The 14,150-nt window shown below is 42.3% G+C and overlaps 1 protein-coding gene across 2 annotated transcripts in view; it reads right to left on the bottom strand.

Annotated features, from left to right (window-relative positions):
* Positions 1-8,285: 8,285 nt before the first annotated feature.
* Positions 8,286-14,150, bottom strand: part of EDEM3 (ER degradation enhancing alpha-mannosidase like protein 3) — a 28,987-nt gene continuing 23,122 nt past the window's right edge. Inside the window, exons 16-21 of one of the 2 annotated variants that reach the window (XM_026854231.1) lie at positions 13,446-13,599; positions 12,757-12,951; positions 11,844-12,009; positions 11,157-11,342; positions 10,279-10,293; positions 8,286-9,602 (exon numbers count right to left, since the gene is read on the bottom strand). In XM_026854231.1, coding sequence (XP_026710032.1) covers positions 9,196-9,602; positions 10,279-10,293; positions 11,157-11,342; positions 11,844-12,009; positions 12,757-12,951; positions 13,446-13,599 — 1,123 coding nt within the window. In that variant the 3' untranslated portion in view covers positions 8,286-9,195. The remainder of the gene's footprint in view (positions 9,603-10,278; positions 10,294-11,156; positions 11,343-11,843; positions 12,010-12,756; positions 12,952-13,445; positions 13,600-14,150) is intronic. The other variant, XM_026854232.1, reaches the window with a different exon arrangement.

Raw genomic sequence — 14,150 nt, 5'->3', positions numbered from 1 at the left:
AAGGGAAAGAAGTCCCAGCTCAGGGGAACTGCAAAATGTGGAAATTGGTAGAATTCAAAAAAAAGTTCAGCTCACTTTGAGCTTGAAGGTGGCAGAGTCATCATCATCTTCCTCATGATCATCATCTTCTTCTGCTTCTTCATCATCACAAACATGTGTGGGACTGTGAACCTGCTTCATAAAAGCCAACTATAACACCATCCTCGTGGACACCTATTCCCTGCACCCATGACAGCATCTCGGCAGTGTTGTAAACACCAACAGAACATTTTACAGGAAAAAGTGTCCTTTTTTTAAAAGGTTTGCCCATGTTACCAAAGCTGACGCTATATAAGCGCAGCAATTTCATGTGGCAGCAGGGCCAGGACGGTGCAGAGGACCCCACTGATGACTTTCACCTTAATTACTGAAAACTGGTTGAACGAAGAAGGTGTCCCCGTGGCAGGGTGAGCTCGGGGTTGAGTCCATATCTTCATCCGACAGTGGCTGCCTGTCGCTGACTTATCTGCCAGCTGTCACACAGCAAGAGGAGAAGCATGTGATTTCTTCCCGCTCATAACGACTTGCTTCTTCCCTGCTGCTCTGCCATCCTGGATGGTTTCTGTTTAATTCAGGATTGCTGAGCTTTTATTTGGAGCTTTGTTAATAGTGGCAGCCTTGCCTTAGCAGGTCTGTTAGCAAGAAGCATTGCCCTGTGCGGGCGTTAGTGTGGCAAGTGGTGCAGGGCTGCTGTTGTGGTACCCTGCACACCCAGGGCTCGAGCAGCCAGCATCCTCCATCACTGCAGACTTTCTTCCTCCCGCCGAGCCTTAAAGGTGAGAGTTGAATAGAAGATTTTTTTTTTCCCCATGTATATACATGTAAAAAAATAAAATCTTGAGACAAAAAGTTCTCAAGTGTGATTGCTGTGAGAAACTAGAAAGCTACATGTGGGAACTGAGTGATATTCTCAGGATTTTGGCATTCTGCTTTTGTGTCTATTAATAATCCCCCAGAGTGAGTCATATAGAGATGCTTTTATTCACTGAGTCGGAGGGAGCTGCTACCCAAAATAGCAGCTATGTAATATTTTATGATGCTGTAATGCCAGTGTGGCAAAGATTGACATCATTTAACAGAGATGCTTTCTGCCTGGCAATCAGATATCCCCTGTCAGGCAAAAATAAATGTGGAAGGTCACGTGCTCAGTTACATAAAACAGGCATGAGAGCCAGCCTTTGTCAGAAATGGTGGGGTTTTTTTCCCTTTTCTGCACATCTTTTGCCTTTTTTTTTCCCCTTAAGCCTTTCTAAGTATTCTTTGCTAGTTTTCTTAGACCAGAGTGTGAGGAGCATTGGGCCAGAGGAGGGATGGGGAAATGGCTTTTGCTGCAGAGGGGAGGATCACTCACATCTCTTAATGCTCAACATTTAGTCTATTACCACCCTGCTGCCTGCAAGGAGAGGAGATACATAAAGAAATCCTAAAATGCATCAAATTCAGTACGTCCAGCTTGGAATTGCTCATTTCTTCTCACCCACTTTGCCACTCCAGCAGATCCACATGTCCCTGCACAATCCTCTGAGCATCCCCCTTGACCAGGACTTGTGCCCAAAGCCTAGCAACCCCTTCCCAGCCCAGTGCTGGCAGCCCCAAGTGCTGCAAAGGCAATGGCAGCACCCAGCGAAGAGTGTGAAGGCAGAGAAATGCTCGGGCAGGATGTTTTAAGGAACGGTGAAACTGTTTTTTCTGTATTTCTTGTCATTCCCTGCCCTGCACTGCTGCCATCAGGTCTGTCCTGGTGTCGCAGCCAGTGGGGTGCCTGAGCTATCTTGGGGTGGTCCTCAAGAACACGTGTGGATACCACTGAGTACTGTGCACACTTTCTTGCACAATTTTGGCTTAAATGCCTCTGCAGTTGGGCTGGCCCTGGTGCCATGGTGCTGTTCGCTCCACCAAAGGATTAATAAAGATGAATTTGCCTGTCTTGGGCTTTTAACAGCTTGGGTGAACTTTCCCAAGCAAATGCTGTTTTATAGGACCATTCCATCTGGGAAGGTTTATTAACATTACCTTTTTATGTAGCACTTAGAAGAAAATGGGACTCCTGCCACTGGCAGCTTCAGGATGATGTGAATGATGGGTCTTGGTACAAGCAGTAGCTGAGGCCAAGTTTTTGTGAGAGCTACTGAAGTCCTCTAGCTTTGGGTGACCTAACTGGAAAGTGGAAATGAAAGTCGAGTAATAGCCCATCAATACAGCTATTGACATAAAGTAATTATTAAAGATAGTTTTAGCAGGAGGTGTGATGTACTAATGCCACTGTGCTTCCCTTACCCTTTGTGAATCTGTGCAATGAGCAGTGCACAGGAGCAGGAATGTCAGGAACTGTGTCAGCACCGTGGAGCAGGAATGTCAGGAACACATTCAGAGGCAAAAATATATAACAAATATTCCTGATTTCAAGGAAATACAGAGAGGGGCAGGACTGGGCGGCACCTTGGCTGTTAATTTTGCTGATATTTTTGCCTTTTTGGAGGCCATGTGCAATGGGAAGGTGACTCCTTGTTATGCCAAAGAATATCTGGGCATTGTGGCTGGCAAGGTGGTGTAGATGAACATGGAAAAAGAAAACCAGATCCTCAGTACTGCGGGAGGGTGTTGTTAAGAGAGAACACTGATTCCTTTAAGACAGTTTGTTCCTTTTTTTTTTTTTTTTCCCAGTAAAAAGTAATGCAGTTTGCTAAGGGTTTGCTCCAAGATCTCTGCAGTTACCCCAACTACAAGAGAGAGATGACTTTGCTGCCGTTTGAGGCTCTGCTCCAACCTCCCAAGTGCCCATCTACCACCTGCAAGGCCCCAGCAGCAGGACAGGTGACGGGTTAAACCCTCCTGCACTGAGGCTTGGGCTCTGGTTTCGCATGTGAGCATGTTATCTGCCCAAGAGGGCCAGGGTTTTGTAGAACTGGTGCTTCTTTTAATGAACCTCATTCCTCTGCCTGCACAGGCAGCACCACAGATGGCCCAGGGCTGTGGGTTGGGTGCAGGTGCTTGCAGAGGCTGAATGTCTTGCCTGGTTTTGGGGTATTAGTTCTTGGTCAACAGACAGATGGGGGAGAACATGAGCAAGCCAGGGAGGGAGGGAGGGATGGGGCATCCCTGCAGGAAAGCAAAGCAGATGGGAGGCCATAATGATTCTGAAGAAAGGTGGGAAAACATGAGGGGCTGCTCTATTGTGCTGGAGATATTAGTCCTGACAGGTTTGGTCTAAACCCCTCTGCCCTGTCCCTGGCTTAGCCCTCACCCACCATCATCCACTCCTAGGAGGTGCCACAGAGAAGCACAATACATCTCAATGTATTTGTCTGCTCATACCAGTGTTCCCTCTTCCTCTTTCCATCTCTTTGCATATTTCCTTATGGTAATCTTTTTTATTATTAAACCTTTACTACAAAGACCTAGGTTTGCACTGGACTCCATCCTGTTTGCCCAGCTCTGAGTCACATTGCCCTGCTGCACTGAGCCGTTTGTCTGCCCATCGCTGCTACAACATGGAGCCTGTAAGTAAGGCAGCGGCTGGTGATGCCCCTGCAGGGCCGATGGGCAGCAGGCAGCTGGTTGAGGAAGACCTACTACATGGCTGTATGCCCCACAGACCAAAATGCTTTTAGAGTACCCCAGCTTTAAGACCTTCAAGGGATGATGAAGGCAGAAGGTACCTTTCCTCTAAAATACTCCAGTCCCTGAAGTACTGATTCTCCTGTAAGAGTAGGTTGAAGAAATTTAGCACTACACTTGGTGAGGCTGGTAATGGTTTCTGCTTAATGAATATCAGCAGCACTGCCAAACACTTGAAAAAAGAGTTACATTTAGGGCTCCTGCATCTTTTATTTTCTTAATCCTGACTTCCATGGAGGAAAAGCTCATGGGAGTTGAGGTATCAAGAACAGCTGATAACAAAGGAAGGATGATGGAGTATGTTACCTCTGAGACATACCTAATCAGGCCCAAGAGAGACCTGTTTTTCTTTAATTCTAATGAAAACAGGCTCAGAAGTAGTCATACTTAAAATGAACTTTTGAGGATCTGTATTCTTACTGCAGGAATGGATTTAAAAAAAAAAAAAAAGAGTAAGAGTTGTTGAAATACTTCAATTAGAGGAGGTTGCTGAGACCCTTTCCAGGCCACTTCTACTTTTATACTGAAAAGGTGGTGTTCTGATTATATGTAGTATCTCTGTGTTTGGCCACTCTCAGAGTGGGAAGTTATCACTTATTTCTGAATCTTCTGCATCACAGCATCTCCATTACCTTCACCCACAGCTGTGCTCCCCTGTACCCTCCTGGTAGGGAGGCTGCATGCCCACTGGTGGCCCTGCGAGGGGCTCCTGCAAGAGCTAGGGCAGGGCTTGGGGCTCCAGCCTCCTGTGTGCCGACCCCTCCCAGGCTCCCAGCAGCGCTTTCTCCTGCCCCCCAGGGACCCCTGAGAGCAGCGCTGCCAGCCGGGAACTGACTGCTCTGCCAAGTCTGCGCCCACCCTTCATTAGGGTTGCTAATAAAGATGTGGGACAGTATTGACGCAACAACCAAAGGGCCTTGCTCAAAACTAAGGCAAACAGAGCTGGCAGGCAATTCAGAAATTACAGAATCATGTCGGTTGGAAAAGACCTTGAAGATCCTCCAGTCCAGCCCTTAACCTCACACTGACCATTCTCAACTTTCACCAGATCCCTCAGCGCTGGGTCAACCCAACTCTTCAACCCCTCCAGAGATGGGGACTCCCCCACTGCCCTCGGCAGCACCTTCCAATGCCCAACAACCCCTTCTGGAAAGAAATGCTTCCTAATATCTAGTCTAAACTTTCCCTGGCGCAACATGAGGCCATTCCCTCTTGTCCTGTTGTTTGTTCCTTGGCTCAAGAGACTCATCCCCCGTCTCTGCACCCTCCTTTCAGGTAGCTGTAGAGGGTGATGAGGTCTCCCCTCAGCCTCCTCTCCTCCAGACTAAACCCCCCCAGTTCCCTCAGCTGCTCCCCATCAGACCTGTGCTCCAGACCCTTCACCGTTGCCCTTCTCTGGACACGCTCGAGTCATTCAATGTCCTTTTTGTAGTGAGGGGCCCAAAACTGAACACAGTTATCGAGGTGCGGCCTCACCAGTGCCGAGTACAGGGGTAAGATCCCTTCCCTGTCCCTGCTGGCCACGCTATTGCTGACACAAGCCAGGATGCCATTGGCCTTCTTGGCCATCTGAGCACACTGCTGGCTCCTGTTCAGCCAGCTGTCAATCAACACCCCCAGGTCCCTCTCTGACTGGCAGCTCTCCAGCCACTCCTCCCCAAGCCTGTAGCGCTGCTGGGGGTTGTTGTGGCCCAAGGGCAGCCCCCAGCATTTGGCCTTAGTGAAACTACCCCAGTTGGCCTCAGCCCATCACTCCAGCCTGTCCAGGTCTCTCTGCAGAGCCTCCCTACCCTCGAGCAGATCAACACTCCCACCCAACTGGGTGTCATCTGCAAACTGACTGAGGGTGCACTCGATCCCCTTGTCTAGATCATCAATAAAGATGTTAAATAGGAGTGGCCCCAAAACAAGCCCTGGGGGACACCACTCGTGACCAGCCACCAACTGGATTTAACTCCATTCACCACAACTCTTTGGGCCCGGCAATCCAGCCAGTTTTTTACCCAGTGAAGCGTGTGCCCATCCAAGCCACGAGCAGCCAGTTTTACCGGGAGAATGCTGTGGGAAACGGTGTCAAAGGTAAATTAGTGGCAGTTTAGCACAGCTTGACCAGAATATTTACATTTTATTAAATCTTTACAATCAATTATAATCAAGTACACAATTATGTACATGGATTATATACATTTTAGCCCAGACTTTTACATCACAGTACATAGTTGCCCTTAGAAATATTGTATACACTTACCACCAGACAGTAAAACCCAACAACAGTGTTACAGCACCTGTTATTAGACATCTTTCATAAGAAAATATACGGCTGTAAATTGGGCTGGCTAAAAAAAAAAAATAATCTTATAAAATCTGAACATACAATATTTCATTCACAGAATGTTTTTTTCCCCTATGTTCTGACTGATGCCTTTTGCATAAGATGTCCCATTTTTAACTTCTCAACATACATTTACTCATGCCTACCACTACGCCTTCAGGTACGCTGGCAGAAGGAGAAACAAAGCTGGGCTCATTTTAAAACTTCATTAAGAAAAAATAAATGTAAACAATTAAGAAGATTCCTCTAAAATCAAATGAGAAATTAATTGGCTGATCTGAATTACATGGCATGGAGTAAGTGCTAGTTCCATCTGCGATTCCTGAATTCTTCAGTGTTCAATACCACACAGAGAAATGTACAATACTATACAAAGAAAGAGGTGATTACTGATTAATGTTGTACAAGCAGTATTCTACATGGAGGGAGCAGACTTCTAAAAGAACACTTACTCCCCTCTCCAAAAGGTTTTATTTTTTTGATGAATACATTCTTCTTGCCTTTTAGATGACAGTGACAGAAAACTGAACAATTTCCAGAACAATATGAAAAGGTTAAACTAAAGCCTATTTCCTCATAGGGAAATACAAAGTGAAAATAACCTGAATAAAACTGCCTCCTCAATTTAGTCCTCTCTCCCAAAAGGTCAACCTTACCCAGTTCAGTTCTGTAAACAAAGCTATGGCTCTCATGACGGTTTCAAAGGTAAAGTAGAACAAACCAAAACGAAACAAAAAACCAACCCAAAAGGAAGGAGGCAACAGTTATCTGAGGTAGGCCACCACCAAAATGATGCTCCAAATCCATGTGGAGTTCTGGGATCATTCAAAATCCCTTAAATGGAGAGCTAATGTCTGCTGCTTTAGCAATGGATGTGGAAAAAGCAGTTAAATAAAAATGAGCTGGTGATGGCAAGGAAAATTAATCTTTTAATAAAATTTTACATCTACACCTAAATTTTCTCCAAGTAAAAAAAGAAAACCTTAGTTGCTATATTGACAGTCATAACATAATGACCAGAGGGCCTCTATAGCCATAAAAATAATTCTATCTCCACCAAGAGAGCTAACAAGGATGAAGATGTGTCAAAGAGCATGGGAACAAAAATGCTCCTTTTGCGGCACTAAGCACTGACAGATCAAAGGAAAGATCAGAGTGAAAACTTTTGATCTGCACCTGACAGTTTTGATCCTGCAGCTGCTGCACTTGGCCACATCACTCGAAGCCCGGGCACCACCGGGGAAGCGCAGCATCCCTCAGGTGCAGGCTGGGGCTCCCAGTACCAAAGGACACTTAAAAGGCTCCCATGATCAAATGCCTCACATGAGGAAACTCACATAAAAAAATACAGAAACAAAAAAACCTTCAACTGAAAAAACCCAGCTGCTTCACGCCCTACTCATTCAGTCCAAACCTCCATACAGTTATTTGTGCAAAGGAATTATAACTACATTTAAAAGCTAATGTATTTAAAAGGACACTTATTCACTATTCTGCTACTGCTTCATTTCCTCCTTGAAATTCCCTCCTACTCTAGTTATTTAAAGTTATCATTCAGTTTATGGATAATATTCTCATTGACTGTCATGCTCTCAAAAGGTGCCTGTGCATTTTGATACTCTTGAAAGCAAGTGTCATTAAGTACACATGTATACAACATTTGCCTGGGATTTCTCCATTCACACTGTACAGGAGTATACATAAATAAATACAGTATGGCTGTACTAATTAACAGTTGCATATTCAGCACACATAATTTCACCAGCTAAATGAAAGGTGCAATTAAGATTGGGGTTTTTGTTTTGTGTTTTTTTTCCTTCTTTCCATTGCAAAGATGAACATAAACCTTCATTTTTAGACTGGTGCAGCATATAGGCAGTGTTAATTTACTCTTTAATATAAAACAATTCTTTGAACCACAATTCACTAAAAGCAGTTTATATAAATGAAGTTAATTAGTTTTTGGCAGTTTCTTTGGACACAGTCAAAACGTCTCTCTGTTGTTTAAACATCCCCATTTTTATTTAAATAATGTTTTTCATAAGAGGGATAACAGATTAGGACTCACACTTACCTGTGACAAACTCCCCAAGCCCAGAGTAACATACCAGTCACCCTTGCAGCTCACACCACTACACTTTGAACTATGGACCCAACAGCCAAAATTGTTGCACTTCATTACTGGTACTGGCCTCACTGCCTGAAGTATCACAAGTAGAGAAGTTGCATATAAAAAAAAAAATGGCAACAAATTCAAGCTGTCAGAAGTCAAATTGTAGAAAAAGGAAGATTTTTTTGTTATAGCTGAACTAGTTCTGTTTAGTGTCCTTTCAGAGAATATCACCAGTCTAAATTCTGTATCTTGGGGTAGAATGAGCTTTTCAACCTGGAAGGCCAAAAGAAATACCTGTAACTCAACATCTGCCTTGTCCACTTTATCTTAAGCTTGAGCATAACTTTCACAATATGGTACAACTACCACAACCTGGTAGAGCCCAAAGCTCCCTTAGTTTCCCTGATGGAACCTGCTTACAAAGTACACGTTTCCTTTGGTTTATACAGTTTCTCTAGTCGAAAGCGGAGAAGGGAACACTCGCATGTCATCATGGTCATTCTTCACGGTAACAGATGGAAGGAGTGATGAGCAACACTACTATGCCTCAGTAGAATGTGTCAGGACAAAAATCAAACTGCTTCTAGCCATGTCTTAAAGACACAACAACTGGAAACAATTTCACTTGCTGCTATCAACAAAGGCTTTCATCTCGGCAGAGATCAGAGAAACCACACCTTTTCTCCAACCAGAATGGTGGCTGACCTACTGCCTTCAAGTGCTCTCAGCAATAACCGTTACGTGGTGTGTTAACCCCACCACATTCAACTTTTGCTTTCCAGAAACCAAGGGAGCGTGACCTCTCAGAGCCTGGAACACAGAAGTCAGGTTCGTTCCCTGCACGAGCTCCTGGGTTACAGCACCGTGCAGTGGAGCCAGGCAAATGCTTCAATTGCATGTTCCCATTTTTAAACAGGAAAAAATTAAAACAATACAAAGAGCACGTGCTGGATTTCTGTGGTAATTTCCAGGTGAAACCTGGTTGCTCATCAAAATACTGAATGTGTTTTCTAGTTCTCAGATATCAGGGCCTCATCACTTCTACCCAAAGAGTTCTCCGTTTGTTTACTAACAAATAAGTTATGATTACAAGTCATAGCTCATCCTTTTCCATCATTTCAAATGCTTCTATATCTTCATTCCAGTCTGCTAATATGGATTCCATAGGTTGGACTTTATTATCCCAGTTAACTTTAGAATTTGACCCTGTCTCAGTCTTTTGTTCCTGAGGCTGGTTATCCCCTTGCGTACATGCTGGCTCCAGAGCACTGGCCCCATCGGTTCCAGGGACGTAGGCATCCTGATTTGAAATGGAAATGCTGTCACTGTCTGCGTGAGCAGGAGATAAAGAATCAGCGTCAGTAACATCAGAATTTTCTCCTTCTTCAGGCTCCTCACTGACCGCACCAACATCCTGAGATGCTGCAGCAGCTTCTTCTGAATTCTGTTTGTGTGAATCGTTTTCAGATAATTTCTGGTCCATATTCTCCATTTCCAAGTCTTAGAGAGAAGAAAAGAAAAATGTTTTGAAAAAAAAACCTAGGAAGGCAGTATTTTATTATGTATTTCAGAAGCAATGTCACTTCCCTTGGCTTTATTTCCTTAATTAAGGATGTGCGGACTTTCCATTGATATGAAAATTTAATTTTATTAAGAAACATATTTTACAGAGAGAAGGGAGGGAAGACATTTAAACACATTTTAAACGAGGGCAAACAATATAGTGAAATGTGTCACTTCCTCAAACTTCAGTAGTGAATTCTGTGTCAGTACTAGTTACCATCCCTCAATCTTATGCAAATACCCACTGCGTGCACTGAACTTTAATACCAAATTTTAAATTACTCCCACATCCACCAGGATCCCACATCCACGCAAGTGGGAGATGAACAGAGTTTTGTAAGTTTACTGAACTGTGAATTAGAGAGAGCCAAAGCTGAAGCCTCTATCAGCACATCCCCACACAAAGCAATTAACATACATATCTCAAGTACTGATTTAGCTTGTAACTTTACGATAGCTGTAGGATTTAACCATGCAGATCTCTGGAGTTTGATGTTTATAGCTAGTATAGAAGACACTAATATTTCAAGACTTCTAGAGAGTTTAACTGCATATGCCATTTTTAACATGGGATACTTACTTCTATCAATAATGTAGTTTGGAAGCATTTTACCTTTAAAGATTGTTGCTGGGATTCCAAAAACGGAAGCACAAGGAGTGGGGAAGAAGCAGATATGGATTACAAATCCTCAAATGCAGAGCCATCTTTTGTATTTAGTATTTTGTTAAAGCAGCTTAACCATAGTTATAAACAGGAAGAATTTGTAAGCAGCTATAAAAAAAAAAACCCACTGCACCTTTCAGCATATCACCTCTGCATAAGTGCAGAAAATAAACACTGTCACTGGTTTACTAGAGATACGTGTTCTTACATACTCTGCTTGGACAAAGCAGTGCTATGAAGAAGGCTTACAAAAGGAAAACCTACAATTTTCTGCCATATGCAAACATAGTAATTGGGAATTTATTAGCTTGCAATTTTCCTGTATTATACAAGAAAAACCTGCAGAACATCGGAGGTCAGCAGCCTTATTTCTCATAATAACCACTTCTCCTTAGATAGGCAAAATAGTTGTAACAGTTGTCTCTTTCCTTTTGGGTACCATAAATGTCACTTGGGAGCTTGATAAGGGAAAGGCGTTTACAATGTAGGGCATTGAAAATACTTAAACTATTCCTGACACTACTTCAAAGATTATGACAAAAAGGGTTCAAAAGAAATCCAAAAGGCTGTATTTTCTCATTAGTCAAACTGACAACTTACAAACAGTATTTCTGGATGTTAATGTTAACTTGAGGGGGGAATGGATAATGACACATGCCAGATCATGGCTTTCTTATGAAAAAACTAATACCAACATCAAACAGAAAACTAGAGCTACCAATTAACAAGTTTGCCCCTTTTGGCAGCAGTAGAAATCACTATTGTACATTTCAATCTGCCAGGGCACAGATGGGAGATGAATTTGTATAAATAACCACTAATCTTACCTCTGTCTTTTGCTTTATCAGAAAGGAGCACCTCCACAGCCTCATACTCCCGGATTGCATCCAGTATAATGTTTCCTTCCTTGTTGAAAAGGAAGAGCATGGGAATTGTGATATCATCTGTATTCTTTCCATCACCCGCCATTTGGAAGAGAGGAGCTGTGTCACTACTGCTTCCCTCGTTGTCATCTAGTCAGATGCACACAAAAGGAAAAGCAAGCAAACCTCTTGTTAGATAAACAGACTATCACTCTCAACTTCAGCAGACTTTTTCATCAGCTTTCTACTGCTCAGTTAAGAGGATACAAGGCAGAAAATAGCAAGTTGGTTGTAAAAAGCAAAAGTCAACTTGTCTACTTGTTTCCCTTAACATTTCTCATTTGCATCTCAAGTCTTCCTCAGCAGTTAGTAGACAGCACTGTTGCAAAACTTTCATCCTTAAAATAACAACTTCTAATTTGCAAAAACTGTAACAATCACCCAATCCATTTGTTTAGCTACACTTTCTGTACAGAACCGGACAAAACCAAAACATTTCTTCATCTTCTGAAAGTACAATTTCTGCGTTGGAGTACTGTCATCTCAGAGAGTTTAACAGCTTCTTGTCAGCTCTCCAGTATCGTCAAATTTGTAAAATACAGGTCACATCTATACACATTGAAGATTTTAAGAACTTAAAATTTTATTTACCGATAACAATGCCTCCTATTGCTCCAGCTTTCTGAATGTTTCGTGCCTTTTCAGCAAACATACACTGGCCTCTTTGCATCAGAGCAATTTTCTCTTTCACTGCCTCAGGATTAGTGATCTCTGAGCATCCATTATATGGCTTAATGGTTGCAACAAATCCTCTTGTCTGTTTGGAAAAACAAAAACAAAAAGAGAGAGAATTATAGCACTAGGTTCAAGCTTGCAAAAGATTCCTAAGCTTTTTTGTTTCTTCAGTTAGCTAACACAGGTAGTGTTGTCTACTGTCAGTGAATGCAATCTTAACCTTGAAGTCAGATTTCTAAGAAGCAAAGAACAACCGAGTGAAAACCTAATTCTCATATTCAGTGTATTTTGTCTATACCTGTGAACAGTTGTCTCTGGAAAATTTTCTTCTGTGAACTGTGAGTCTGGAACTCCTCTTTGGGGTTTCATCTTGCCCAACTGAAATCATCGGGTTTTCCTACTGCTTCCAATAGGGACCATTGCCTCTGTGATATTTTCTTCTTCCATCTAGACACAGCCTTTTATAAAAGCTTGCATAAGAACATTCTACTCTAAATAGGCTTCTGCAAAGTCATGGCTGACATGGCAGGAAAGCTTTCCTAAAATTACATGCCTTAAGATATGCACTCCAGATTATATGAAGTTGTTTCAAAAAACCATACATTTTAAATCTTAAATGATGACTCAGGAGCAGAGCATGGGCCACAGACCAATAAGCCACTTATCAAAAAGACTGTCACTGCTGTGCCTTGTCATTTTAACCACTGTAATTAATTGATCACCCTCTAGCTGGCCACCCTGAAATAGTACCAGTACTGAAAAATTTAGGCTTATGCAATAAGGAAAGTAACAGAAAGCTAGGAAGAGATCACATACACATCTTACATACCCCTGCTTTGTGTCTGGATAAGTCCATCCCAAATTGTGCTGGTCCAGCAGTCAAGACCACCCTGCCAAAGAATGGATGGGAAACAATTTGAACAGCACGAGGAGGTAGCTGTTGCTCTTTCTGTTGCTGACTGGAGAGTTCAATCATTTCCTGCATGAACCGTAAGCCATCTTCAGCATCAAGTGAACTTGCTGCCTGAGTAGTAAAGAAACAATAAACAACTTAAATGTTTGAGAAACTTGGGGGAAAAAAAAATAAATTGAAGTTATGTTTGCTTGGGCCATGGCTATAAAGATTTTAAAATACAGAATGGAAGTTCACTGGCACTCATGGATCATTTCAATTACGGAAGTTAACCTTTTAGTGCCTCCACCACCCAGAAGACTGAAAACATTCAAACATATAGACCTCCTAAACAAATGGAAGTATCTCACAGCACAAGCTAGCATTTTCAGACAAGATGCTGTTAGCTACATCACTTCGACATGAACAGCCTCCATCTAATTTAATGAAAAATTAGTTAAAAAGTGTTGCTGAGGCAAAATATTAACCTGCTAAATATAGTTGCATATCCAGCTCATGTGCCTCCTTTCAGAGTCTGGCTGTTCTTCCTGAACCTCTAAGTGTCAAATATCATTGTTAGTACTTTTTTACTGAACGTTTTCCAAAAAAGTACTGTGAGGTCTTACTTGCACTGCATGCTGTACTAACTGTACTCTTCCATCTTTTAGATGAATCAAACTGACTCCCATCTTCTTCAGTATCTCCAAGTGTTCAGGATTACTGGCCATGAAATCTCTAGCTCTCAATGGTGGTTTTGGTCCACTTCCCAAACTTTCTTCTCTGCCAAAAGATATTCCACAGCAAAGCTTTAAAAAACAGATTATTCTTGAAATGTAACTCTCACATTATTCTTACCACCACAAGATTAGAATTCTTTGGGATAATATTGAGTACAAGCTTGATCACAAGAATGCAAATTCTCAGTCAAACTACCTTTCTTATAGGTTGTCAATAGTATCAATACTTCTGTAGTGCAAAAAAGCACATGCAGTGTTAATAACAAAACTACCATATGCTATCTCTCATTTCTAAATAGTCCGCATTATTGTAGGACTAAAACCAGTTTTCCTCATACAGTTGCTACTCAGCTTTACTCATGAAGTATAAATATCAAAGAGGTAGTCAAAAGGATAAACTTCCTCAGCTTTAACAGACTGTCCTACATTTTTTCAAAATAGATGAAGTTATGTACAGTAGCACGATTTATTTGTTTACTACAAAGAAGAGTTGCAGAACTGTTCAAGAGGCTACAGAAATTAATTTCACAACTCAGAGACATGCTTCCCGTAGTACCTGGGCTATAATTCCCACGTGGATAGGTTGCTCATTAA

The sequence above is a fragment of the Athene cunicularia genome (genome assembly GCF_003259725.1).
Source record: "Athene cunicularia isolate RWA chromosome 8 unlocalized genomic scaffold, athCun1 chr8_part1, whole genome shotgun sequence".
Classification (NCBI taxonomy): Eukaryota; Metazoa; Chordata; class Aves; order Strigiformes; family Strigidae; genus Athene; species Athene cunicularia.
Note: the sequence above shows the minus strand (reverse complement) of the source record. Positions and strands in the feature narration are given on the sequence as shown.